This window comes from Salvelinus namaycush, unplaced genomic scaffold (assembly GCF_016432855.1).
Source record: "Salvelinus namaycush isolate Seneca unplaced genomic scaffold, SaNama_1.0 Scaffold1771, whole genome shotgun sequence".
In the NCBI taxonomy this organism is placed as follows: domain Eukaryota; kingdom Metazoa; phylum Chordata; class Actinopteri; order Salmoniformes; family Salmonidae; genus Salvelinus; species Salvelinus namaycush.
In genome coordinates this window covers 26,238-52,920 of record NW_024058532.1, presented here as the reverse complement: position 1 = coordinate 52,920, position 26,683 = coordinate 26,238, and the positions used below count along the sequence as shown (strand labels likewise).

Sequence of the window (26,683 nt, the reverse complement as noted above, 5' to 3'; positions counted from 1 at the left end):
GTCACAGCAGTATTAGACCCTCATTGTAGCTGTCACAGCAGTATTAGACTGTCATTGTAGCTGTCACAGCAGTATTAGACTGTCATTGTAGCTGTCACAGCAGTATTAGACCCTCATTGTAGCTGTCACAGCGGTATTAGACTGTCATTGTAGCTGTCACAGCAGTATTATACTGTCATTGTAGCTGTCACAGCAGTATTAGACCCTCATTGTAGCTGTCACAGCAGTATTAGACTCTCATTGTAGCTGTCACAGCAGTATTAGACTGTCATTGTAGCTGTCACAGCAGTATTAGACTGTCATTGTAGCTGTCACAGCAGTATTAGACCCTCATTGTAGCTGTCACAGCAGTATTAGACTCTCATTGTAGCTGTCACAGCAGTATTAGACCCTCATTGTAGCTGTCACAGCAGTATTAGACCCTCATTGTAGCTGTCACAGCAGTATTAGACTCTCATTGTAGCTGTCACAGCAGTATTAGACCCTCATTGTAGCTGTCACAGCAGTATTAGACCCTCATTGTAGCTGTCACAGCAGTATTAGACCCTCATTGTAGCTGTCACAGCAGTATTAGACCCTCATTGTAGCTGTCACAGCAGTATTAGACTGTCATTGTAGCTGTCACAGCAGTATTAGACTCATTGTAGCTGTCACAGCAGTATTAGACCCTCATTGTAGCTGTCACAGCAGTATTAGACCCTCATTGTAGCTGTCACAGCAGTATTAGACTGTCATTGTAGCTGTCACAGCAGTATTAGTGAACTTGTTTCTCAATTCATAGTTCAGGGTCTCAGAGAGTTCTAGAACATTATGACATCATAACCTACGACATTCCACAAGCCTACACATTTCACACCAACCCACAGTCCACCTGTTGTTGTTGGGCAAAGCAGTGGTGCAGCTGACTCAGAACAATCCACTGTTTCTCAACTGAGACCAATGACTCACATCTCTGAGGACTTTAAGGTGAGGGGGACAGGGGGGTAAAATCCTCCAGGGACAGGGTAAGGGACCAGGGGACCAGGGGTCAGGGTAAGACTAAACGGGGTGAGGGGACAGGTTAACTGGGAATCATTGGAGGAAATGAAAACCAGTCAGGAAGAGAGGGTGACGTTGAGAGAAAGATAGAGACCAGGAGAGATACAAAACAGGGAGGAGGATGTGTTTACAGCTGGAGCACGACCCAACACAGTAACACACACAATGATGCTGCTGCACTCTCTCTGAACCAACAACCCACATCCTTTTGGTGTGATTGGGGGATTCCACACTTCCATGTCACTCCTCTGTCTCTTCCCTTCTCTCCTTCCTCCCTCTCTACTCATTTCTCTCCCTTCTCCTACTCTCTCCCTTCTCCTACACTCTCCTTCTCCTACTCTCTCCTTCTCCTACTCTATCCTTCTCCTACTCTCTCCTTCTCCTACTCTCTCCTTCTCCTACTCTCTCCTTCTCCTACTCTCCTGTATCTTGTTCTTCTCCAGGACTTCTAGCCCTCACACATCAGCAAACATTGTGTGTTTGGGAGGAATCAAAGACTTTTACGCAACCCCTGGAGAGCTAGAGAGAAAGAAAGAAAGACAGAACAAGAGAGAGAGAGCGAGACACAGAGAGAGAATGATTTTTCTGAGGGCCGTGTGGAGTCTCTATACCCTGGGTGTGTCTCTGAAAGTGAAAAGAAAATATGAAAAAAAATATGAAAGTCTTGTAATCAGAGAGTGATACAGACGCACGAGACAGGAAGAACGAAGTGTGATCCATCTGTTCCAGCATTACCTCACCAGAGAGACCTACTGTAGCAGACAGAGAGACCTATCAGACAGAGAGACCTAGTATAGCAGACAGAGACACCTAGTGTAGCAGACAGAGACACCTAGTGTAGCAGACAGAGAGACCTACAGTAGCAGACAGAGATACCTATCAGACAGAGATACCTATCAGACAGAGAGACCAGCAGACAGAGAGACCTATCAGACAGAGAGACCAATCAGACAGACAGACCTATCAGACAGAGAGACCTACTGTAGCAGACAGAGCGACCTATCAGACAGAGAGACCTATCAGACAGAGAAACCTATCAGACAGAGAGACCTAGCAGACAGAGAGACCTACTGTAGCAGACAGAGAGACCTATCAGACAGAGAAACCTATCAGACAGAGAGACCTAGCAGACAGAGAGACCTACTGTAGCAGACAGAGCGACCTATCAGACAGAGAGACCTATCAGACAGAGAGACCTAGCAGACAGAGAGACCTACTGTAGCAGACAGAGCGACCTATCAGACAGAGAGACCTATCAGACAGAGAGACCTAGCAGACAGAGAGACCTACTGTAGCAGACAGAGAGACCTATCAGACAGAGAAACCTATCAGACAGAGAGACCTAGCAGACAGAGAGACCTACTGTAGCAGACAGAGCGACCTATCAGACAGAGAGACCTATCAGACAGAGAGACCTAGCAGACAGAGAGACCTACTGTAGCAGACAGAGCGACCTATCAGACAGAGAGACCTATCAGACAGAGAGACCTAGCAGACAGAGAGACCTATCAGACAGAGAGACCTACTGTAGCAGACAGAGAGACCTACTGTAGCAGACAGAGAGACCTATCAGACAGAGAGACCTATCAGACAGAGAGACCTACTGTAGCAGACAGAGAGACCTATCAGACAGAGCGACCTATCAGACAGAGCGACCTATCAGACAGAGAGACCTAGCAGACAGAGAGACCTACTGTAGCAGACAGAGAGACCTATCAGACAGAGAGACCTATCAGACAGAGAAACCTATCAGACAGAGCGACCTATCAGACAGAGCGACCTAGCAGACAGAGAAACCTATCAGACAGAGAGACCTACTGTAGCAGACAGAGAGACCTACTGTAGCAGACAGAGCGACCTAGCAGACAGAGCGACCTAGCAGACAGAGAGACCTATCAGACAGAGAGACCTATCAGACAGAGAGACCTAGCAGACAGAGCGACCTAGCAGACAGAGAGACCTATCAGACAGAGAGACCTACTGTAGCAGACAGAGAGACCTACTGTAGCAGACAGAGCGACCTAGCAGACAGAGCGACCTAGCAGACAGAGAGACCTATCAGACAGAGAGACCTATCAGACAGAGAGACCTAGCAGACAGAGCGACCTAGCAGACAGAGAGACCTATCAGACAGAGAGACCTACTGTAGCAGACAGAGCGACCTAGCAGACAGAGCGACCTAGCAGACAGAGAGACCTATCAGACAGAGAGACCTAGCAGACAGAGCGACCTAGCAGACAGAGAGACCTATCAGACAGAGAGACCTATCAGACAGAGAGACCTAGCAGACAGAGCGACCTAGCAGACAGAGAGACCTATCAGACAGAGAGACCTATCAGACAGAGAGGGAAAACAAGGCTGAGGAGAAAAACCGAGAGAGTGTGATATGAAAGGAAGAGAGGAGAAAAATAATTTAAACATTTGGGAGAAGGGAAATAGGACAAAGATATTAGAACAAGATGGGTAAGGACAGAGAAAGAGGGGAGAATAAGAGGGGTAAGGACAGAGAAAGAGAGGAGAATAAGAGGGGTAAGGACCGAGAAAGAGAGGAGAATATGAGGGGAAAGGACAGAGAAAGAGAGGAGAATAAGAGGGGTAAGGATAGAGAAAGAGAGGAGAATAAGAGGGGTAAGGACAGAGAAAGAGATTGAAGCTGTGTCCTAGCAACTGATCTATATAAGAGCCATATTGACACACATCCAATCAAACAGGCCCATAGATGGTTTACTGCAGTCAGCCAATCAGCCAACACCACGCCTGCACCCACCCAGCACCTACTATTTACATTTTAGTCATTTAGCAGACTGATCCAGGAAGACTTAGTGCATTCATTTTAAGATAGCTAGGCAGGACAACCACATATCAGTCATAGTAAGTACATTTTTGCGGTGGGGAGGGGCGATGTAGGGCTAATCAAGATTCTCTTTGAAAAAGTAGGTTTTCAAACGTTTTCGGAAGATGCGCAGGGACTCCGCTGTCCTGACATTAGGGGGGAAGCTTGTTCCGTCATTGGTGTGTCAGGACAGAAAAGAGCTTTGACTGGGATAAGCCGGCCCCTCATAGAGATGGGAGTCCCAAGAGACCAAAGACGGCAGAACCGAGTGCTCGGGTTGAGGTGGAGGGTTTAAACCACACAGACATGTCAATATTCAATACAGACATACGGAGAAACTCCTAAACCACTCACACACACACACACACATATCCAAAACCATCCATACACACACACAAATACCTCTGCGTCTCATAACACGGTCAGCCCACAGTCACACTGTCAAACTAATATTCTCAATGGTTGCTGTCTACTCACTGGGTTGGTTGATTATTTATCATGTGGAGGTTAGCTGTGAGGTAGACTGGCAGCCGTGTAAAAGCAGTGCTAGCCTGCACTGAGGGATGCTAGAAAAGCGGAAATAATTTAGCTTCACTATGTTATAACTGTGTAACATAGCAATCAAATTAGGATCCAAGTTTTTCCTGACCATGTCAGCTGACCAGGAAAAACTCCTGGCGCTAGCTATAAGATGCTAACATAGTTTAGCGTTGATGTGCTATAAGATGCTAACATAGTTTAGCTGTGATGTGCTATAAGATGCTAGCATAGTTTAGCTTTGATGTGCTATAAGATGCTAGCATAGTTTAGCTGTGATGTGTTATTAGATGCTAACATGGTTTAGCTGTGATGTGCTATAAGATGCTAATATAGTTTAGCTTTGATGTGCTATAAGATGCTAGCATAGTTTAGCTGTGATGTGTTATAAGATGATAACATAGTTTAGCTGTGATGTGCTATAAGATGCTAACATAGTTTAGCTTTGATGTGCTATAAGATGCTAGCATAGTTTAGCTGTGATGTGTTATAAGATGCTAACATGGTTTAGCTGTGATGTGCTATAAGATGCTAATATAGTTTAGCTTTGATGTGCTATAAGATGCTAGCATAGTTTAGCTGTGATGTGTTATAAGATGATAACATAGTTTAGCTGTGATTGTTATAAGATGCTAACATAGTTTGGCTGTGATATGCTATAAGATGCTAGCATAGATTAGCTGTGATGTGTTATAAGATGCTAACATAGTTTAGCTGTGATGTGCTATAAGATGCTAACATAGTTTAGCTGTGATGTGTTATAAGATGCTAACATAGTTTAGCTGTGATGTGTTATAAGATGCTAACATAGTTTAGCTGTGATGTGCTATAAGATGCTAACATAGTTTAGCTGTGATGTGTTATAAGATGCTAACATGGTTTAGCTGTGATGTGCCATGAGATTCTGGCATACAGGTAACAGCCAAAATAAAGGAAACACCAACATAAAGTGTCTGAACAGGGCGTTGGGTCCCTACGAGCCGCCAGAACACCTTCAGTGCACCTCGGCATAGATCCTACAAGTGTCTGGAACTCTATTGGAGGGATGCGACATCATTCTTCTACAATAAATTACATAATGTGGTGTTTTTTTGTTGATGGTGGTGGAAAACTGTCTCAGGCGTTGCTCCAGAATCTCCCACAAGTGTTCAATTGTGTTGAGATCTGGTGACTGAGACACACACCCTTTAAACCCCCTATGCTCCTCTGAGACCCAAAGTCACTGAGATCTCTTGCAGTCAAAATAATGGGCAACTGGGTATTTTTAACACATGTTCTTAAGCATGATGGGATGTTAATTGCTTAATTAACCTGTGTGAAAGCATCTGCTTTCAATATACTTAGTATCCCTCATTTACTCAAGTGTTTCCTTTATTTTGGCAGTTCCCTGTAGTTTAGCCGTGATGTGTTATAAGATGCTATCAGCATAGATCAGCAGAGTGGGAGAGGGAGCTGACTCGTACAAGACTGTCCATTCAGAAAGGGGAGGCTATGACCACACCAAGAACACATGGAGTCACACACAGACCCGGTAGTTACTGGACACAGACCAAAGTCTGGCTTCAGCACCACACACACACAAATTCGGACACACACTCGGACACACTCACACACACTCGGACATTATTCCAACACGTCTCCCTCCAGCTGAGCATAGAGGAAGTCCATTTCAATCATCCAACTCACATATTTACACACTTTAACACACTTACGCTCGAATACAACTCTCAGACCCACACTCAAATACAACTCTCAGACCCACACTCAAATACAACTCTCAGACCCACACTCAAATACAACTCTCAGACCCACACTCAAATACAACTCTCAGACCCATACTCAAATACAACTCTCAGACCCACACTCAAATACAACTCTCAGACCCACACTCGAATACAACTCTCAAACACATTCTTGCCCCTCTCACATTTTATACATGCGACACACAAACACTTATCTAAAAGATACAAAAACAGGCCTTGTCCACAAGCATACAGCGCCAACAAACAGAGCACACAGTCATACACAGCTACTGCAGTGGTATACTCACCCATGAGCTAACAGTGTAGTCCTCTTGAATGTCACCGGTGTACGTGTGTGTGCATATGCATGTGTGTGTGTATGTGTGTGTGTGTACCAAACTGCATAGTTCCAAGTGAAGACAATGCAAGAGCCCTCCTCACAAAAATACACCAACAGACGAGAGGAGGAGGGACAGAGAGAAACACTTTCCTCAGCTCCACTGACCAGACCCTCAGCTCCACTGACCAGACCCTCAGCTCCACTGACCGACCCTCAGCTCCACTGACCAGACCCTCAGCTCCACTGACCAGACCCTCAGCTCCACTGACCAGACCCTCAGCTCCACTGACCGACCCTCAGCTCCACTGACCCGACCCTCAGCTCCACTGACCCGACCCTCAGCTCCACTGACCAGACCCTCAGCTCCACTGACCAGACCTTCAGCTCCACTGACCAGACCCTCAGCTCCACTGACCGACCCTCAGCTCCACTGACAGACCCTCAGCTCCACTGACCAGACCGTCAGCTCCACTGACCGACCCTCAGCTCCACTGACCAGACCCAAACAGTGAAACAGGGAGAAAAGGGGGAGGGGAGGAGAATAACTCTGGAGGGGCGGGGTTAGAGAACATTCCTATAGAAAGACCATGATGACATCCGATGGAGGGGTGGAGTCAGCAGCATGAGCTCATACATGCTCGAGGTGGGCTGAGACCCAGGAAGAGCACAGAGAGAAACACAGAGAGAAACACAGTCCAGACAACAGGGAATGGACCAGGGAGAACACAGTCCAGACAACAGGGAATGGACCAGGGAGAACACAGAGAGAAACACAGTCCAGACAACAGGGAATGGACCAGGGAGAACACAGAGAGAAACACAGTCCAGACAACGGACCAGGGAGAACGGGAACAGACCAGAGAAAGAGAGGGGAGAAGGAGAACAAAGGATTCATTTAGTTCAACTCATGTAGAGAGAGAGAGAGAGAGAGAGAGAGAGAGAGAGAGAGAGAGAGTGTGCGTCTCCCTATGCCGTTGCATCCTAGTCCAACAATCAGAAGCAGAGAGAAAACATCCTGTATTTTGAGTTTCTTTACATCTCTGTTGCACTTCCCACACACACATGACTAACACACACACACTGGGCATGAACATCTGGTGAACTAAATCACTTAAGGAGGGAAATGGAATCACTCAAAGTCATGTGCTGAATGTGATTCTCACACACACACACACACACACACACACACACACACACACACACACACACACACACACACACACACACACACACACACACACACACACACACACACACACACACACACACACACACACACACACACACACACACACACACACACAGAGAGGGCTGTGTGCAGTTGGCATTGCTTCTGGTAACTGGGTTAAGAGGCTATTGACTGACCCAGCTAAGAGCTGTAACACTGAGGCATTCACGACACAGAAACACACACACTGAATGGAAGAGATAGGTACGGGAGGGAAAAGATACTGGAGCGGGATAGCTACTGGAGGGGATAGATACTGGAGGGAAAAGATACTGGAGGGGATAGATACTGGAGGGGTGTGGATACTGGAGGGGGATATAGATACTGGAGGGGGATAGATACTGGAGGGGTTTGGATACTGGAGGGGTGTGGATACTGGAGGGGGATAGATACTGGAGTAGGATAGATACTGGAGGGAGATAGATACTGGAGGGAGATAGATACTGGAGGGGGATAGATACTGGAGGAGGATATATACTGGAGGAGGATATATACTGGAGGGGGGTAGATACTGGAGGGAGATAGATACTGGAGGGGTGTGGATACTGGAGGGTGATAGATACTGGAGGGGGAGAAACACTGGAGGGAGATAGATACTGGAGGGGTGTGGATACTGGAGGGGTTTGGATACTGGAGGGTGATAGATACTGGAGGGGGATAGATACTGGAGGGGTGTGGATACTGGAGGGGGATAGATACTGGAGGGGGAGAAACACTGGAGGGAGATAGATACTGGAGGGGTGTGGATACTGGAGGGATTTGGATACTGGAGGGTGATAGATACTGGAGGTGATAGATACTGGAGGGGTGTGGATACTGGAGGGGGATAGATACTGGAGGGGTATAGATACTGGAGGGGTGTGGATACTGGAGGGGGATAGATACTGGAGGGTGATGGATACTGGAGGGATTTGGATACTGGAGGGGGATAGATACTGGAGGGAGATAGACACTGGAGGGAAAAGATACTGGAGGGGGATAGATACTGGAGGGGTGTGGATACTGGAGGGGGATAGATACTGGAGGGTGATGGATACTGGAGGGATTTGGATACTGGAGGGAGATAGACACTGGAGGGGATAGATACTGGAGGGGTGTGGATACTGGAGGGGTGTGGATACTGGAGGGGGATATATACTGGAGGGGTGTGGATACTGGAGGGGTTTGGATACTGGAGGGGTTTGGATACTGGAGGGGGATAGATACTGGAGGGAGATAGATACTGGAGTTGTGTGGATACTGGAGGGGTGTGGATACTGGAGGGTGATAGATACTGGAGGGTGATAGATACTGGAGGGGGATAGATACTGGAGGGGTGTGGGAGTGTATGAGATCATTCTGGTTGTCATTTAGATGTGGTAGGGTTAAATTAAGGTTAGGATGGAGGTCAGATCAGGGTTATATAAAGGTTGTTCTTACGTTGTTAAGCTCTTCCTGGTTGCCGTAGAGGGGGTGGTATTTGCGGTATTTGCCCTGTCTGTATTTGGAGCTGACGAATCGTCGGCGGTCTTCGCTGCAACTGGTCGGACTCAGCGCCTCGCTGGGAGGGACGTTCGCCGCCCAAAATCTGTTCAGACGCTCATTACCTAGCAACAGGAACACCTGGGGGACAGGCAAGGGACAGGGCAGGGGTATTAGAGAGGGACACAGTAGTTAGCCAAAATACTGCTCTGTTTCAGCTGCCGTGGGCAGTCTAGCTGTTTGGAGGAGGAGGTACTGTTCTGTTTTAGCTGTTGTGGGTAGTCTAGCTGTTTGGAGAAGGAGGTACTGTTCTGTTTCAGCTGTTGTGGGTAGTCTAGCTGTTTGGAGAAGGAGGTACTGTTCTGTTTCAGCTGTTGTGGGCAGTCTAGCTGTTTGGAGAAGGAGGTACTGTTCTGTTTCAGCTGTTGTGGGCAGTCTAGCTGTTTGGAGGAGGTACTGTCTGTTTCAGCTGTTGTGGATAGCCTAGCTGTTTGGAGAAGGAGGTACTGTTCTGTTTCAGCTGTTGTGGGTAGTCTAGCTGTTTGGAGAAGGAGGTACTGTTCTGTTTCAGCTGTTGTGGGTAGTCTAGCTGTTTGGAGAAGGAGGTACTGTTCTGTTTCAGCTGTTGTGGGCAGTCTAGCTGTTTGGAGGAGGTACTGTTCTGTTTCAGCTGTTGTGGGCAGTCTAGCTGTTTGGAGGAGGTACTGTTCTGTTTCAGCTGTTGTGGGCAGTCTAGCTGTTTGCAGAAGGAGGTACTGTTCTGTTTTAGCTGTTGTGGGTAGTCTAGCTGTTTGGAGAAGGAGGTACTGTTCTGTTTTAGCTGTTGTGGGTAGTCTAGCTGTTTGTAGAAGGAGGTACTGTTCTGTTTCAGCTGTTGTGGGCAGTCTAGCTGTTTGCAGAAGGAGGTACTGTTCTGTTTCAGCTGTCGTGGACAGTCTAGCTGTTTGCAGAAGGAGGTACTGTTCTGTTTCAGCTGTTGTGGGCAGCCTAGCTGTTTGCAGAAGGAGGTACTGTTCTGTTTCAGCTGTCGTGGGCAGTCTAGCTGTTTGGAGAAGGAGGTACTGTTCTGTTTCAGCTGTTGTGGGTAGCCTAGCTGTTTGGAGGAGGTACTGTTCTGTTTCAGCTGTTGTGGGTAGCCTAGCTGTTTGGAGAAGGAGGTACTGTTCTGTTTCAGCTGTCGTGGGTAGCCTAGCTGTTTGGAGAACGAGGTACTGCTCTGTTTCAGCTGTTGTGGGTAGTCTAGCTGTTTGGAGAAGGAGGTACTGCTCTGTTTCAGCTGTTGTGGGCAGTCTAGCTGTTTGGAGAAGGAGGTACTGTTCTGTTTCAGCTGTTGTGGGTAGTCTAGCTGTTTGGAGAAGGAGGTACTGTTCTGTTTCAGCTGTCGTGGGCAGTCTAGCTGTTTGGAGAAGGAGGTACTGTTCTGTTTCAGCTGTCGTGGGCAGTCTAGCTGTTTGGAGAAGGAGGTACTGCTCTGTTTCAGCTGTCGTGGGCAGTCTAGCTGTTTGGAGAAGGAGGTACTGCTCTGTTTCAGCTGTTGTGGGCAGCCTAGCTGTTTGGAGAAGGAGGTGCTGCTCTGTTTCAGCTGTTGTGGGCAGTCTAGCTGTTTGGAGAAGGAGGTACTGCTCTGTTTCAGCTGTCGTGGACAGTCTAGCTGTTTGGAGAAGGAGGTACTGTTCTGTTTCAGCTGTCGTGGGCAGTCTAGCTGTTTGGAGAAGGAGGTACTGTTCTGTTTCAGCTGTCGTGGGCAGCCTAGCTGTTTGGAGAAGGAGGTACTGTTCTGTTTCAGCTGTCGTGGGCAGTCTAGCTGTTTGGAGAAGGAGGTGCTGTTCTGTTTCAGCTGTCGTGGGCAGTCTAGCTGTTTGGAGAAGGAGGTACTGTTCTGTTTCAGCTGTTGTGGGCAGTCTAGCTGTTTGGAGAAGGAGGTACTGTTATGTTTCAGCTGTCGTGGGCAGTCTAGCTGTTTGGAGAAGGAGGTACTGTTCTGTTTCAGCTGTCGTGGGCAGTCTAGCTGTTTGGAGAAGGAGGTACTGTTCTGTTTCAGCTGTCGTGGACAGTCTAGCTGTTTGGAGAAGGAGGTACTGTTCTGTTTCAGCTGTCGTGGACAGTCTAGCTGTTTGGAGAAGGAGGTACTGTTCTGTTTCAGCTGTCGTGGGCAGTCTAGCTGTTTGGAGAAGGAGGTACTGTTCTGTTTCAGCTGTCGTGGGCAGTCTAGCTGTTTGGAGAAGGAGGTGCTGTTCTGTTTCAGCTGTCGTGGGCAGTCTAGCTGTTTGGAGAAGGAGGTACTGTTCTGTTTCAGCTGTCGTGGGCAGTCTAGCTGTTTGGAGAAGGAGGTACTGTTCTGTTTCAGCTGTCGTGGGCAGTCTAGCTGTTTGGAGAAGGAGGTCCATTCGGTACCCTTCAGTTCCTGCATACAGGGACCTTTGAAGTGTTTGGATCCTTTTTTGTTATTTGATTGGTGGATTCAAATAAAGTAGTGAGTGTCTCTCTCTCTCTGTGTGTGTACCTGTATAAGCTCCTCTGTCCACACCCTCCTGTCCATCTTCAGACTGCGCACCTTAGAGATGCTGGGGCCCAAACCACGGTGCTCTCCTACAAAAAAAATAAAAATAAAAAATAAAAAATAAAAAATAAAAAATAAAAATACCAAAATACCAAAATACCAAACAAACAAACAAACAAACAAACAAACAAACAAACAAACAAACAAACAAACAAACAAACACACACACACACACACACACACACACACACACACACACACACACACACACACACACACACACACACACACACACACACACACACACACACACACACACACACACACACACACACACACACAAACAAAATACATAAGTCTCGGACTGCTCCACTATAAAGTATTCTGTATATAACACAAATAGGTCCAACCAAAGGTCAGTGGATCTGAAAGTTCTACAGCTGGGTGATAGAAAACACACTCACCTGCACAGCGTTTGCAGACCACCACACACAGGTTGATGGCAGCCCACTCAGGTTTGGCGGCGCCACAGTCGGCACAGCAACCATTGCTACGCTCCGCCCAGATTTGATTAGCCACCTCGCTATTGGACAGAGCCTCTCCAATCGCGTCACGCATCGCTTCTACCCACTGGTCCTTATGCTGTTCTGAATCCGCTAGAAAACTACACACACATCACACAAACATTGACATTAGAATGAGACAGAATGAGACATCCACACACCCACAGACAGACAGTTGGGGCCGCTGAACAGCTTGACGCAGACCCTCGTGGTTTAGTCCTTCCTCTTCTCTTCACACACACACACACACACACACACACACACACACACACACACACACACACACTACACTCTTTCTAACCTTGCTGTTTTGTATTTCTGACTGTGTGTGTGTGTACACCTGAAGATGCGGTAGGGTGTTGTCAGATCAAAGCTGCGGCGGTCAGTGTCTTTCACGTTTCCTACGTTCATGTCGATAGACGTGATGCCGATGCCAAGGCGGTAGTCCTGGAAACAGAACGCACACATCACACAGCTGACATCACCCACTACAACAAGATCAGAGCTGGGTTCAAATACATACATACATATTAAGTATTTGCTATTGAGGCTGCGTTTACACAAGCAGCCCAATTCTGATCTTTTTTTTTCTCACTAATTGGTCTTTTGACCAATCACATTGGATCTTTTCACATCTGATGGATCAAAACACCAATTAATGGAAAAAGATTTCAGAATTGGGCTGCCTGTCTAAATGCGGCCTTAGACACGTATTTTATGTGCATTTGAGTATTTTCTAAATAAATGTGGCCAAACCAGATACTTTTATTTTAAGTATTTGAAACTATTTTCAAATAACTTTCAATAAATGGGTCATTCCACCAATTCGGTGACTTTGGAGACGTGTAACTTGGTCCAAAAAACACCTTGTGATTTCACCTAATTTTAACAATCTGTCATAAAGAGCACATGTTCAAATTCATAACAAACACGTTTTCCGATCTCAAGGTTAAATAAAATGTTTTACTATAATAAGTGCCTATTAAGTGCCAAATAAAGTAACAGGGTTGACTGTAGCAGGGTTGACGATTTCTTCTTAAAATCAGCCATAAATCCCCACGTGACAGGGGGAATGTAAGCTTGTTGTGTGCAACAGGGAGTGGCAATTGAATGCTTCACAAAAATATGTGCTAAAATATTTTTCGCCTGTACTCGACCCGCTTCGTTTTCCACCACAAAACGGCCAAAAAGAGTAGAACCAGTTCACCTGCTTTTACACTATGATTTGACTATTCGATGTTCAATGTCTCTTTTTGAAAACAACATATTTTAAAAGGAATCGTTAGTTAGTGTCACCACATTAAAACGAGAGTTTAGTTCACGTAACAGGGTTCACCTTAAAATGAGTGACAGACGTAAATTAATCACTAATCACATTGAATAAATAATAATCTCCAGACTTTGTCAAAGCAACAACATAACGAGGGCTTTACAATGATGGTGAAACTTGGAGACATTCTGGGATTCAAATCTTCCTAGAAGTGACACAGGGTTGACACAGGGACATGTCAAAATGCTGAATTCTGGCACTGATTTAATGATTTCTCCATATGGTCTATATTAAAGGGCACTTTATTTAATATAACAGGCTATTAAAATTCAATATTGGTGCACAATTTCTACTTCAAATATCAAGGGGATGCAAAAGGCACACATTTTGTGGAATGACCCAAATAGCAAAACTATTGTCAAATACTTAATTCCAAATACATTATTTCAAATACCCCTAGGACCAAACTTCCCTAGGACCAAACACCCCTAGGACCAAACATCCTTAGGACCAAACATCCTTAGGACCAAACACCCCTAGGACCAAACATCCCTAGGACCAAACATCCCTAGGACCAAACACCCCTAGGACCAAACTTCCCTAGGACCAAACACCCCTAGGACCAAACACCCCTAGGACCAAACACCCCTAGGACCAAACATCCTTAGGACCAAACATCCTTAGGACCAAACACCCCTAGGACCAAACATCCCTAGGACCAAACATCCCTAGGACCAAACACCCCTAGGACCAAACTTCCCTAGGACCAAACACCCCTAGGACCAAACACCCCTAGGACCAAACATCCCTAGGACCAAACATCCCTAGGACCAAACATCCCTAGGACCAAACACCCCTAGGACCAAACACCCCTAGGACCAAACACCCCTAGGACCAAACATCCCTAGGACCAAACACCCCTAGGACCAAACATCCCTAGGACCAAACACCCCTAGGACCAAACACCCCTAGGACCAAACATCCCTAGGACCAAACACCCCTAGGACCAAACACCCCTAGGACCAAACAGGACCAAACACCCCTAGGACCAAACACCCCTAGGACCAAACACCCCTAGGACCAAACATCCCTAGGACCAAACACCCCTAGGACCAAACACCCCTAAACAGCCCTAGGACCAAACAGCCCTAGGACCAAACAGGACCAAACACCCCTAGGACCAAACAGGACCAAACAGGACCAAACAGCCCTAGGACCAAACAGCCCTAGGACCAAACACCCCTAGGACCCACCACACCCCCACAGCCTCACCTCCATGTTCTTGTAGAGGAAGACCTTGTCTCCGTAGACGACCGTGTAGAGTTTGGAGCGCAGGCCCCTCAGCTCCAGGTAGCCCTGCTGTTCAGGGGTCAGGGGTGAACCAGGGGTCAGTGAGGAGGGTGGGATCGATGAAGGAATCTCCCTGCTGCCCTCCTGGCGCCCCCTAGTGAAGTTCTGCAGAACTGACACCCACTCATTCCTCTCAACTACACACACACACACACACACACACAAACACACACACACACACACACACACACACACACACACACACACACACAGACACAGACACAGACACACAGAGGAAGAGTGATTTAGCATGTTGCAGTGTGATTTAGCACGAAGCAGTGTGATTTAGCACGCAGCAGTGATATTTGGCACACAGCAGTGTGATTTAGCATGCAGCAGTGTGATTTAGCACGTAGCAGTGTGATTTAGCACGTAGCAGTGTGATTTAGCACGCAGCAGTGTGATTTGGCACGCAGCAGTGATATTTGGCACGCAGCAGTGTGATTTAGCACACAGCAGTGTGATTTAGCAAGCGGCAGTGTGATTTAGCACGCATCAGTGCGATTTAGTACGCAGCAGTGTGATTTAGCACACAGCAGTGTGATTTAGCATGCAGCAGTGTGATTTAGCATGTAGCAGTGTAATTTAGCACGCAGCAGTGTGATTTAGCACACAGCAGTGTGATTTAGCACATAGCAGTGTGATTTGGCACGCAGCAGTGATATTTGGCACGCAGCAGTGCGATTTAGCACGTAGCAGTGCGATTTAGCATGTAGCAGTGTGATTTAGCAAGCAGCAGTGTGATTTAGCACGCAGCAGTGTGATTTAGCACGCAGCAGTGTGATTTAGCACGCAGCAGTGTGATTTAGCACGCAGCAGTGTGATTTAGCACGCAGCAGTGTGATTTAGCACGTAGCAGTGTGATTTAGCAAGCAGCAGTGTGATTTAGCACGCAGCAGTGTGATTTAGCACGCAGCAGTGTGATTTAGCACGGGCAGATGGGCAGATGAGTTGCTGTTTCTACAGTTCTCATTGTCATTGTTGAGGGGTTGATTCGGGCCGGGTGGGTGTCGGGCTTGCCATGTTGTGTTAAGAATAAAAATCAACTGTGAGTGTCGGTGCACCTTTTAGCCTACTAAGGCTCTCTCTCAGCAGCAGCAGCTGCAGACACTAGCGGTACCAGGATTAAAAAATTGGCTGGGCCAGAGACATTTGTTGCCATGATGAAAGTATTTTTCTGATGAGTGAAATGTTTCAAATTGCGATAAGAATAGGTTGGAGTGGCCTCCCGAGTTGCACAGCGGTCTAAGGCACTGCATCGCAGTGCTTGAGGCATCATTACAGACCCGGGTTCGATCCCGGGCTGTGTCGCAGCCGGCCGTGACCGGGAGACCCAGGCGCACAATTGGCCCAGTGTCGTCCGGGTTAGGGGAGGGTTTGGCTGGCCGGGATGTTCTTGTCCCATCGCGCTCTAGCGACTCCTGTGGCGGGCCGGGCACATGCAAGCTGACACGGTCGCCAGTTGTACAGTGTTTCCTCCGACACATTGGTGCGGCTGGCTTCCGGGTTAAGGAAGCAGTGTGTCAAGAAGCAGTGCAGGGCTTTCCTAAAACACAGGGCTTTTAACAGATTATTCAAATGGCTGTTTGACAGAAAATCTAGTTTATTTCTAGTTTATTTATTCAAGGTTCCCTTTGTTATTTCATTTCAAAATAAAACACTTGATTGTATTTCAAATGCATGAATGACTCATATGCTGTGTAATTAGCCTACATGAATCACTGATTGATTGATTAAATTGAAGTTAGGTTAAGACAGATAAAACAGGAAGCTCTGTCACAGCTCCATGGTGGATAGATTATATAAGGCTACTTACTACATGATCCAAGAGAAAAATACACACTTGATTTAGGCTACGTTATAGCATGCTAAATGTTTCAGATCAGTGATAGATTAACACTTGATTTAGGCTACATTATAGCATGCTAAATGTTTCAGATCAGTGATAGATTAACACTTGATTTAGGCTACGTTATAGCATGCTAAATGTTTCAGATCAGTGATAGATTAACACTTGATTTAGGCTATGTTATAGCATGCTAAATGTTTCAGATCAGTGATAGATGAACACTTGATTTAGGCTCCGTTATAGCATGCTAAATGTTTCAGATCAGTGATAGATTAGCTATACCACCACTTATTTTCCCAGCCAGAGATCAATTAACCAAATTTACAGACGGAGATTCAGTGAAACCAAATCCCATTGATTGATGATCAGACACAGTCACAGGCTGTGAGTGAAGAGCATGATCCACGTGTTAACCTACTGTACCTGGCATGCTAGGAAAGTGTTCTGATCAGCTAATATATGAGCTAACTACAATAACTAGGATCGTTAGCATTCACCTCAACTTAGCTAACATTTCCCCAACCTACATGTTGTCAAATATCCGATTCAGACCTTGATTGATTTATGAAGACGAGTCCCCCCACGCGTGTCTCAATCAAAACGGTGCTGAAATGATCCTCTAGTTGACCATTGCTTTAATGATTATAAGGGTTGATATGATTTGGTGAGTTTCACTAAGCAACATTTTGATACATTCCAATATTTTCGTAATTGATCATAACTAGGGTGAGTTTTCCTCCTAAGACCAGGGCTGCCACCCGCCTCTGCCACATTGTTCTCAACACCAGTTAGACTTACACACAGTATAATACTTCCTATTATCTGGCTAGTATAAGAAGAGAAGAGTGAGGGACCAAGTCCCTGTGTATTAAACCATGACTCAAAACATGTTGCTGTGGGGCCTCCCGGGTGCCGCAGTGGTCTAGGGCACTGCATCGCAGCGCTAGACCCAGAGACTGTGTTCGCGCAGCCGGCTGCGACCGGGAGGTCCATGGGGCCTAGCGTCATCTGGGTTAGGGAGGGTTTGGCCGGTAGGGATATCCTTGTCTCATCGCGCACCAGCGACTCCTGTGGCGGGCACAGTGCTCGCTAACCAAGGGGGCCAGGTACACAGTGTTTCCTCCGACACATTGGTGCGGCTGGCTTCCGGGTTGGAGGCGCGCTGTGTTAAGAAGCAGTGCGGCTTGGTTGGGTTGTGCTTCGGAGGACGCATGGCTTTCAACCTTCGTCTCTCCCGAGCCCGTACGGGAGTTGTAGCGATGAGACAAGATAGTAATTACTAACAATTGGATACCACGAAATTGGGGAGAAAAAGGGGTAAAATAACAACAACAAAAAACCATGTTGCTGTGTTTACTTGGGGTCAAGGTTTCTGGTCTGACAACCAGAGAAGAGCAACAAAGGATGTACACACACATACACACACTCACAGTCGCTCTCGGCTCTGAAGAGAAAGGTCCGGTTGGTTGTGACCACCTCAAACTTCTGCTCCCCCACGTTGGTCACCCCCGTAATGGCAGCCGTTGGTATGATCCTCTTAGAGTATACCTCCTGCAACACAACACACCATGACTCATACGACCGCTGTCACACACAAAACACAGACAATCAATAGAGAAACCACATCTCTGAGAAATACTAATGGGGGACATCATGACCTAGTTAATGTATAGACGGCTGATGGCTACCGCACCTTGTCGTTGTCAAAGTATCTCAGGTAGTCAACATCCAGCTTCACCCATCTCCTCTGGTAGTACAGAGACCTGCACACACATACACACAGTTAGGGAGGTCGTATACTGGTGTGTGTGTGTGTGCGTGTGCGTGTGCGTGTGTGTGTGTGTGTGTGTGACGTACCCCTGCGGTGGGTTCTTATCCAGCCAGCCCATCTTTAGAACAGGGCAGGGTTCAGGGGAGGGGCCATCTCTAGGGGGCTGGGCTAGGACCCTGCCTGTCACCGGCAGGTAGACACTCTCCTGTAGCGTACTCAGACCATAGTCCTGCCATGAGCTCCGACTGAGAGAAAGAAAGAGAGTGAAAGTGAGAGAGAGATAATGAAAGAAAGAAAGAAAATAAAAAAAGAGAGAGGAGAATGAAAGAGAGAGAGTTAGTGTTATTCCCTCTCTCTACAGGAACAATGATGTCACCAGAGGTCAGGGGTCAGGGGAGACTAACCGGTTGCTGATTGGCTCGTTGTCATCGTCCAATAGTTCATCGTCGCTGCAGAGAGAGCTGTACCGCCCCTTCCCCGACCCCGGCACCGGCAGGAACATATCCTATTGGACAACACAGCCGTCGCTGACACATAGCAACACAATAACATTACAGGAGTCTAGACACATACTCAGAGTACACACACACTATCTTACCCTGTCTGCCATGTTCACAGACTGGGGTTTGGGGTAAACTTGGTCTGGATCCTCAGAGTCATCTGAACTGTCACCAAAATCTGACCCTGAGAGGGAGAGAGAGAGAGACATTTTTTTTTAAACAATTTCAAATCTGACCCTGAGAGGGAGAGAGAGAGAGACATTTTTTTTAAACAATTCAAAATCTGACCCTGAGAGGGAGAGAGAGACATGTTTAAAAAACAATTCAAAATCTGACCCTGAGAGGGAGAGAGAGACATTTTTAAAAAAGAGGTAACTTCCGAGCTACAGCCACAGCCCCTAATACAGTACAGTAGAGGACAGGTTTAATACAGTACAGTAGAGGACAGGTGTAATACAGTACAGAAGAGGACAGGTTTAATACCGTACAGTAGAGGACAGGTTTAATACAGTACAGTAGAGAACAGGTTTAATACAGTACAGTAGAGGACAGGTTTAATACCGTACAGTAGAGGACAGGTTTAATACAGTACAGTAGAGGACAGGTTTAATACCGTACAGTAGAGGACAGGTTTAATACAGTACAGTAGAGGACAGGTTTAATACAGTACAGTAGAGGACAGGTTTAATACAGTACAGTAGAGGACAGGTTTAATACCGTACAGTAGAGGACAGGTTTAATACCGTACAGTAGAGGACAGGTTTAATACAGTACAGTAGAGGACAGGTTTAATACAGTACAGTAGAGGACAGGTTTAATACAGTACAGTAGAGGACAGGTTTAATACAGTACAGTAGAGGACAGGGTTAATACCGTACAGTAGAGGACAGGTTTAATACAGTACAGTAGAGGACAGGTTTAATACCGTACAGTAGAGGACAGGTTTAATACAGTACAGTAGAGGACAGGTTTAATACAGTACAGTAGAGGACAGGTTTAATACCGTACAGTAGAGGACAGGTGTGATACAGTAGAGGACAGGTTTAATACAGTACAGTAGAGGACAGGTTTAATACAGTACAGTAGAGGACAGGTTTAATACAGTACAGTAGAGGACAGGTTTAATACAGTACAGTAGAGGACAGGTTTAATACAGTACAGTAGAGGACAGGTGTAATACAGTACAGTAGAGGACAGGTTTAATACAGTACAGTAGAGGACAGGTTTAATACAGTACAGTAGAGGACAGGTGTAATACAGTACAGTAGAGGACAGGTTTAATACAGTACAGTAGAGGACAGGTTTAATACCGTACAGTAGAGGACAGGTAAAATACAGTACAGTACAGGACAGGTGTAATACAGTAGAGGACAGGTTTAATACAGTACAGTAGAGGACAGGTTTAATACAGTACAGTAGAGGACAGGTTTAATACCGTACAGTAGAGGACAGGTTTAATACAGTACAGTAGAGGACAGGTTTAATACAGTAGAGGACAGGTTTAATACAGTACAGTAGAGGACAGGTTTAATACAGTACAGTAGAGGACAGGTTTAATACAGTACAGTAGAGGACAGGTTTAATACAGTAGAGGACAGGTTTAATACAGTACAGTAGAGGACAGGTTTAATACAGTACAGTAGAGGACAGGGTTAATACCGTACAGTAGAGGACAGGTTTAATACAGTACAGTAGAGGACAGGTTTAATACCGTACAGTAGAGGACAGGTTTAATACAGTACAGTAGAGGACAGGTTTAATACCGTACAGTAGAGGACAGGTTTAATACCGTACAGTAGAGGACAGGTTTAATACAGTACAGTAGAGGACAGGTTTAATACCGTACAGTAGAGGACAGGTTTAATACCGTACAGTAGAGGACAGGTTTAATACCGTACAGTAGAGGACAGGTTTAATACAGTACAGTAGAGGACAGGTTTAATACAGTACAGTAGAGGACAGGTTTAATACCGTACAGTAGAGGACAGGTTTAATACCGTACAGTAGAGGACAGGTTTAATACAGTACAGTAGAGGACAGGTTTAATACAGTACAGTAGAGGACAGGTTTAATACAGTACAGTAGAGGACAGGTTTAATACAGTACAGTAGAGGACAGGTTTAATACAGTACAGTAGAGGACAGGTTGAATACAGTACAGTAAAGGACAGGTTTAATACCGTACAGTAGAGGACAGGTTTAATACAGTACAGTAGAGGACAGGTTTAATACAGTACAGTAGAGGACAGGTTTAATACAGTACAGTAGAGGACAGGTAAAATACAGTACAGTAGAGGACAGGTTTAATACAGTACAGTAGAGGACAGGTTTAACACAGTACAGTAGAGGACAGGTTTAATACAGTACAGTAGAGGACAGGTTTAATACAGTACAGTAGAGGACAGGTTTAACACAGTACAGTAGAGGACAGGTTTAACACAGTACAGTAGAGGACAGGTTTAATACAGTACAGTAGAGGACAGGTTGAATACAGTACAGTAGAGGACAGGTTTAATACAGTACAGTAGAGGACAGGTTTAATACAGTACAGTAGAGGACAGGTTTAATACAGTACAGTAGAGGACAGGTTTAACACCGTACAGTAGAGGACAGGTTTAATACAGTACAGTAAAGGACAGGTTTAACACAGTACAGTAGAGGACAGGTTTAATACAGTACAGTAGAGGACAGGTTTAACACAGTACAGTAGAGGACAGGTTTAATACAGTACAGTAGAGGACAGGTTTAACACAGTACAGTAGAGGACAGGTTTAATACAGTACAGTAGAGGACAGGTTTAATACAGTACAGTAGAGGACAGGTTTAATACAGTACAGTAGAGGACAGTTTTAATACAGTACAGTAGAGGACAGGTTTAATACAGTACAGTAGAGGACAGGGTTAATACAGTACAGTAGAGGACAGGTTTAATACAGTACAGTAGAGGACAGGTTTAATACAGTACAGTAGAGGACAGGTTTAATACAGTACAGTAGAGGACAGGTTTAATACAGTACAGTAGAGGACAGGTGTAATACAGTACAGTAGAGGACAGGTTTAATACAGTACAGTAGAGGACAGGTTTAATACAGTACAGGACAGGTTTAATACAGTACAGTAGAGGACAGGTTTAATACAGTACAGTAGAGGACAGGTTTAATACAGTACAGTAGAGGACAGGTTTAATACAGTACAGTAGAGGACAGGTTTAACACAGTACAGTACAGGACAGGTTTAATACAGTACAGGACAGGTTTAATACAGTACAGTAGAGGACAGGTTTAATACAGTACAGTAGAGGACAGGTTTAATACAGTACAGTAGAGGACAGGTTTAATACAGTACAGTAGAGGACAGGTTTAATACAGTACAGTAGAGGACAGGTTTAATACAGTACAGTAGAGGACAGGTTTAATACCGTACAGTAGAGGACAGGTTTAATACAGTACAGTAGAGGACAGGTTTAATACCGTACAGTAGAGGACAGGTTTAATACAGTACAGTAGAGGACAGGTTTAATACAGTACAGTAGAGGACAGGTTTAATACAGTACAGTAGAGGACAGGTTTAATACCGTACAGTAGAGGACAGGTAAAATACAGTACAGTACAGGACAGGTTTAATACAGTACAGTAGAGGACAGGTGTAATACAGTACAGTAGAGGACAGGTTTAATACCGTACAGTAGAGGACAGGTTTAATACAGTACAGTAGAGGACAGGTTTAATACCGCACAGTAGAGGACAGGTTTAATACAGTACAGTAGAGGACAGGTTTAATACAGTACAGTAGAGGACAGGTGTAATACAGTACAGTAGAGGACAGGTTTAATACAGTACAGTAGAGGACAGGTTTAATACAGTACAGTAGAGGACAGGTTTAATACAGTACAGTAGAGGACAGGTTTAATACAGTACAGTAGAGGACAGGTTTAATACAGTACAGTAGAGGACAGGTAAAATACAGTACAGTAGAGGACAGGTTTAATACCGTACAGTAGAGGACAGGTTTAATACAGTACAGTAGAGGACAGGTTTAATACAGTACAGTAGAGGACAGGTAAAATACAGTACAGTAGAGGACAGGTTTAATACAGTACAGTAGAGGACAGGTGTAATACAGTACAGTAGCGGACAGGTTTAATACAGTACAGTAGAGGACAGGTTTAATACAGTACAGTAGAGGACAGGTTTAATACAGTACAGTAGAGGACAGGTTTAATACAGTACAGTAGAGGACAGGTTTAATACAGTACAGTAGAGGACAGGTGTAATACAGTACAGTAGAGGACAGGTTTAATACAGTACAGTAGAGGACAGGTGTGATACAGTACAGGACAGGTTTAGCAGCCTTCGTGGTTTAAAGCGTCCATTTGAAGAAATAGATTCTACAGTATGTGCTGTCTGACAACAAGACCACAGCTATATCAGTCTATTGCTCTAATTCCTAGTAGACAAAGTCAGAAACTACTTCCACATGTCAGCATAACTTTACCTAGTTATTTTTTTATATTAGATAGGTCAAATTGAAGTTTTTGGTATTTATTAGGATCCCCATTAGCCTACTCTTCCTGGGGTCCACATGAAACATAACATAATACATAGTACAGAATAGTATTAGTCAAGGACGGAAATACATTTAAACCGTCACACATAGTCTACATATCAGCATAGACACACCATATCTAGGTCTAATATATAAAACAGTGCAAATTACAATACTAAGATATATAAAATGGCTGCGTCTCTTCACAGTCCAGTCACCGAAGTCATAGACTGTTCCCACTGCTACTGCACGGCAAGGTGGTACTGGAGCGCCAAGTCTAGGACCAAAAGGCTCCTTAACAGCTTCTTCCCCCAAGCCGTAAGACTGCTGAACAATTAATCAAATGGCCCTCCCGGACTATTTACATTGACCCCCCCATTGTTTTTACACTGCTGCTACTCGCTGTTTATTATCTATGCATAGTCACTTTACAAATTACCTCGACTAACCTGTACCCCCGCACATTGACTCAGTTACCCGTACCCCCTGTTTATAACCTCATTACTGTTATGTACATTTCTTGTGTTACTTTTTGATAGATTTTTTATTCAGTAAATATTTTCTTAACTCTTTTTTTTTTAAACTGCATTGTTGGTTAAGGGCTTGTAAGTAATCATTTCACGGTAAGGTCTACACCTGTTGTATTTGGTGCATGTGACAAATACAATTAGACTTCATTTGATTTTGTGCCGTAAGGTGTTCTTTTATCTGTTTTTACACTGGTTTTAATGCTAGCTTGAGTTCCCTGGGGTAGCAGAGAGCTCCATGTAGTCATGGCTCTATTTAATTCTGTGCATTTCCCAGCCTCTGTTCTGGACCTGGGGACTGTGAAGAGAACTCTGGTTGCATGTCTTGTGTTGTACTGACTGAGTGTCAAACTGATTGAACAGACAGTTCCCTTCAACACATCAACACCTCGCACAAAGACCAATAGTGATGCAGTCAATCTCTCCTCCACTTTGAGCCAGGAAAGGCAGACATGGACGTTACTGACACTTTCCCTCCGTGTACATCTAAGTGCGATACGTGTTGCTTTGTTCTGGACCAACGGCAATTTACCCATGTCCTTCTTTGCCGGACATGACCTCAGAGCTGGGCAGAGTAGTCCAGATGTGACCAAACTAGAACCTGTAGGACCTGTCTGGTCGATTAAGGTGTCAAGAAGGCAGAGAAACGCCCTATTGTGGACAGACCTCTTCCCATTTTAGCAACCATTGAGTCTATATGGTTTGACCATGAAAGCTTGCTATCTAGTTACACCCAGAAATGTAGTTTCCTCAACTTGCTCAATAGCCACATTATTAACTAATAGATCTAAACGAGGTTTAGCGAGTGACTTGTCACAAACAATTATGTTTTTAGATTGAGATATTTAACACCAGCCTATTGCTGGTTACCCATTCTAGAACTGACTGGAGCTCTATGTTAAACCTGTTGCTGGTTACCCATTCTAGAACTGACTGGAGCTCTATGTTAAACCTGTTGCTGGTTACCCATTCTAGAACTGACTGGAGCTCTACGTTAAACCTGTTGCTGGTTACCCATTCTAGAACTGACTGGAGCTCTATGTTAAACCTGTTGCTGGTTACCCATTCTAGAACTGACTGGAGCTCTATGTTAAACCTGTTGCTGGTTACCCATTCTAGAACTGACTGGAGCTCTACGTTAAACCTGTTGCTGGTTACCCATTCTAGAACTGACTGGAGCTCTATGTTAAACCTGTTGCTGGTTACCCATTCTAGAACTGACTGGAGCTCTATGTTAAACCTGTTGCTGGTTACCCATTCTAGAACTGACTGGAGCTCTATGTTAAACCTGTTGCTGGTTACCCATTCTAGAACTGACTGGAGCTCTATGTTAAACCTGTTGCTGGTTACCCATTCTAGAACTGACTGGAGCTCTATGTTAAACCTGTTGCTGGTTACCCATTCTAGAACTGACTGGAGCTCTATGTTAAACCTGTTGCTGGTTACCCATTCTAGAACTGACTGGAGCTCTATGTTAAACCTGTTGCTGGTTACCCATTCTAGAACTGACTGGAGCTCTATGTTAAGCCTATTGCTGGTTACCCATTCTAGAACTGACTGGAGCTCTATGTTAAACCTGTTGTTAGTTACCCATTCTAGAACTGACTGGAGCTCTATGTTAAACCTGTTGCTGGTTACCCATTCTAGAACTGACTGGAGCTCTATGTTAAGCCTATTGCTGGTTACCCATTCTAGAACTGACTGGAGCTCTATGTTAAGCCTATTGCTGGTTACCCATTCTAGAACTGACTGGAGCTCTATGTTAAACCTGTTGTTAGTTACCCATTCTAGAACTGACTGGAGCTCTATGTTAAACCTGTTGCTGGTTACCCATTCTAGAACTGACTGGAGCTCTATGTTAAGCCTATTGCTGGTTACCCATTCTAGAACTGACTGGAGCTCTATGTTAAACCTGTTGCTGGTTACCCATTCTAGAACTGACTGGAGCTCTATGTTAAACCTGTTGCTAGTTACCCATTCTAGAACTGACTGGAGCTCTATGTTAAACCTGTTGCTAGTTACCCATTCTAGAACTGACTGGAGCTCTATGTTAAACCTGTTGCTAGTTACCCATTCTAGAACTGACTGGAGCTCTATGTTAAACCTGTTGCTGGTTACCCATTCTAGAACTGACTGGAGCTCTATGTTAAACCTGTTGCTGGTTACCCATTCTAGAACTGACTGGAGCTCTATGTTAAACCTGTTGCTAGTTACCCATTCTAGAACTGACTGGAGCTCTATGTTAAACCTGTTGCTGGTTACCCATTCTAGAACTGACTGGAGCTCTATGTTAAACCTATTGCTGGTTACCCATTCTAGAACTGACTGGAGCTCTATGTTAAGCCTATTGCTGGTTACCCATTCTAGAACTGACTGGAGCTCTATGTTAAACCTGTTGCTAGTTACCCATTCTAGAACTGACTGGAGCTCTATGTTAAACCTGTTGCTAGTTACCCATTCTAGAACTGTCTGGAGCTCTATGTTAAACCTGTTGCTAGTTACTCATTCTAGAACTGACTGGAGCTCTATGTTAAACCTGTTGCTGGTTACCCATTCTAGAACTGTCTGGAGCTCTATGTTAAACCTGTTGCTAGTTACCCATTCTAGAACTGACTGGAGCTCTATGTTAA

General features: G+C 45.2%; 1 protein-coding gene across 1 annotated transcript in view; it reads right to left on the bottom strand.

The window, feature by feature from the left end:
* Window positions 1-9,111: 9,111 nt before the first annotated feature.
* LOC120037606 (arf-GAP with Rho-GAP domain, ANK repeat and PH domain-containing protein 1-like) overlaps window positions 9,112-26,683 on the bottom strand; it is a 43,056-nt gene continuing 25,484 nt past the window's right edge. The window contains exons 4-13 of the mRNA XM_038983604.1: window positions 19,081-19,166; window positions 18,887-18,987; window positions 18,569-18,727; window positions 18,405-18,474; window positions 18,142-18,262; window positions 14,785-14,999; window positions 12,583-12,689; window positions 12,144-12,343; window positions 11,683-11,768; window positions 9,112-9,320 (exon numbers count right to left, since the gene is read on the bottom strand). Coding sequence (XP_038839532.1) covers window positions 9,117-9,320; window positions 11,683-11,768; window positions 12,144-12,343; window positions 12,583-12,689; window positions 14,785-14,999; window positions 18,142-18,262; window positions 18,405-18,474; window positions 18,569-18,727; window positions 18,887-18,987; window positions 19,081-19,166 — 1,349 coding nt within the window. The 3' untranslated portion in view covers window positions 9,112-9,116. The remainder of the gene's footprint in view (window positions 9,321-11,682; window positions 11,769-12,143; window positions 12,344-12,582; window positions 12,690-14,784; window positions 15,000-18,141; window positions 18,263-18,404; window positions 18,475-18,568; window positions 18,728-18,886; window positions 18,988-19,080; window positions 19,167-26,683) is intronic.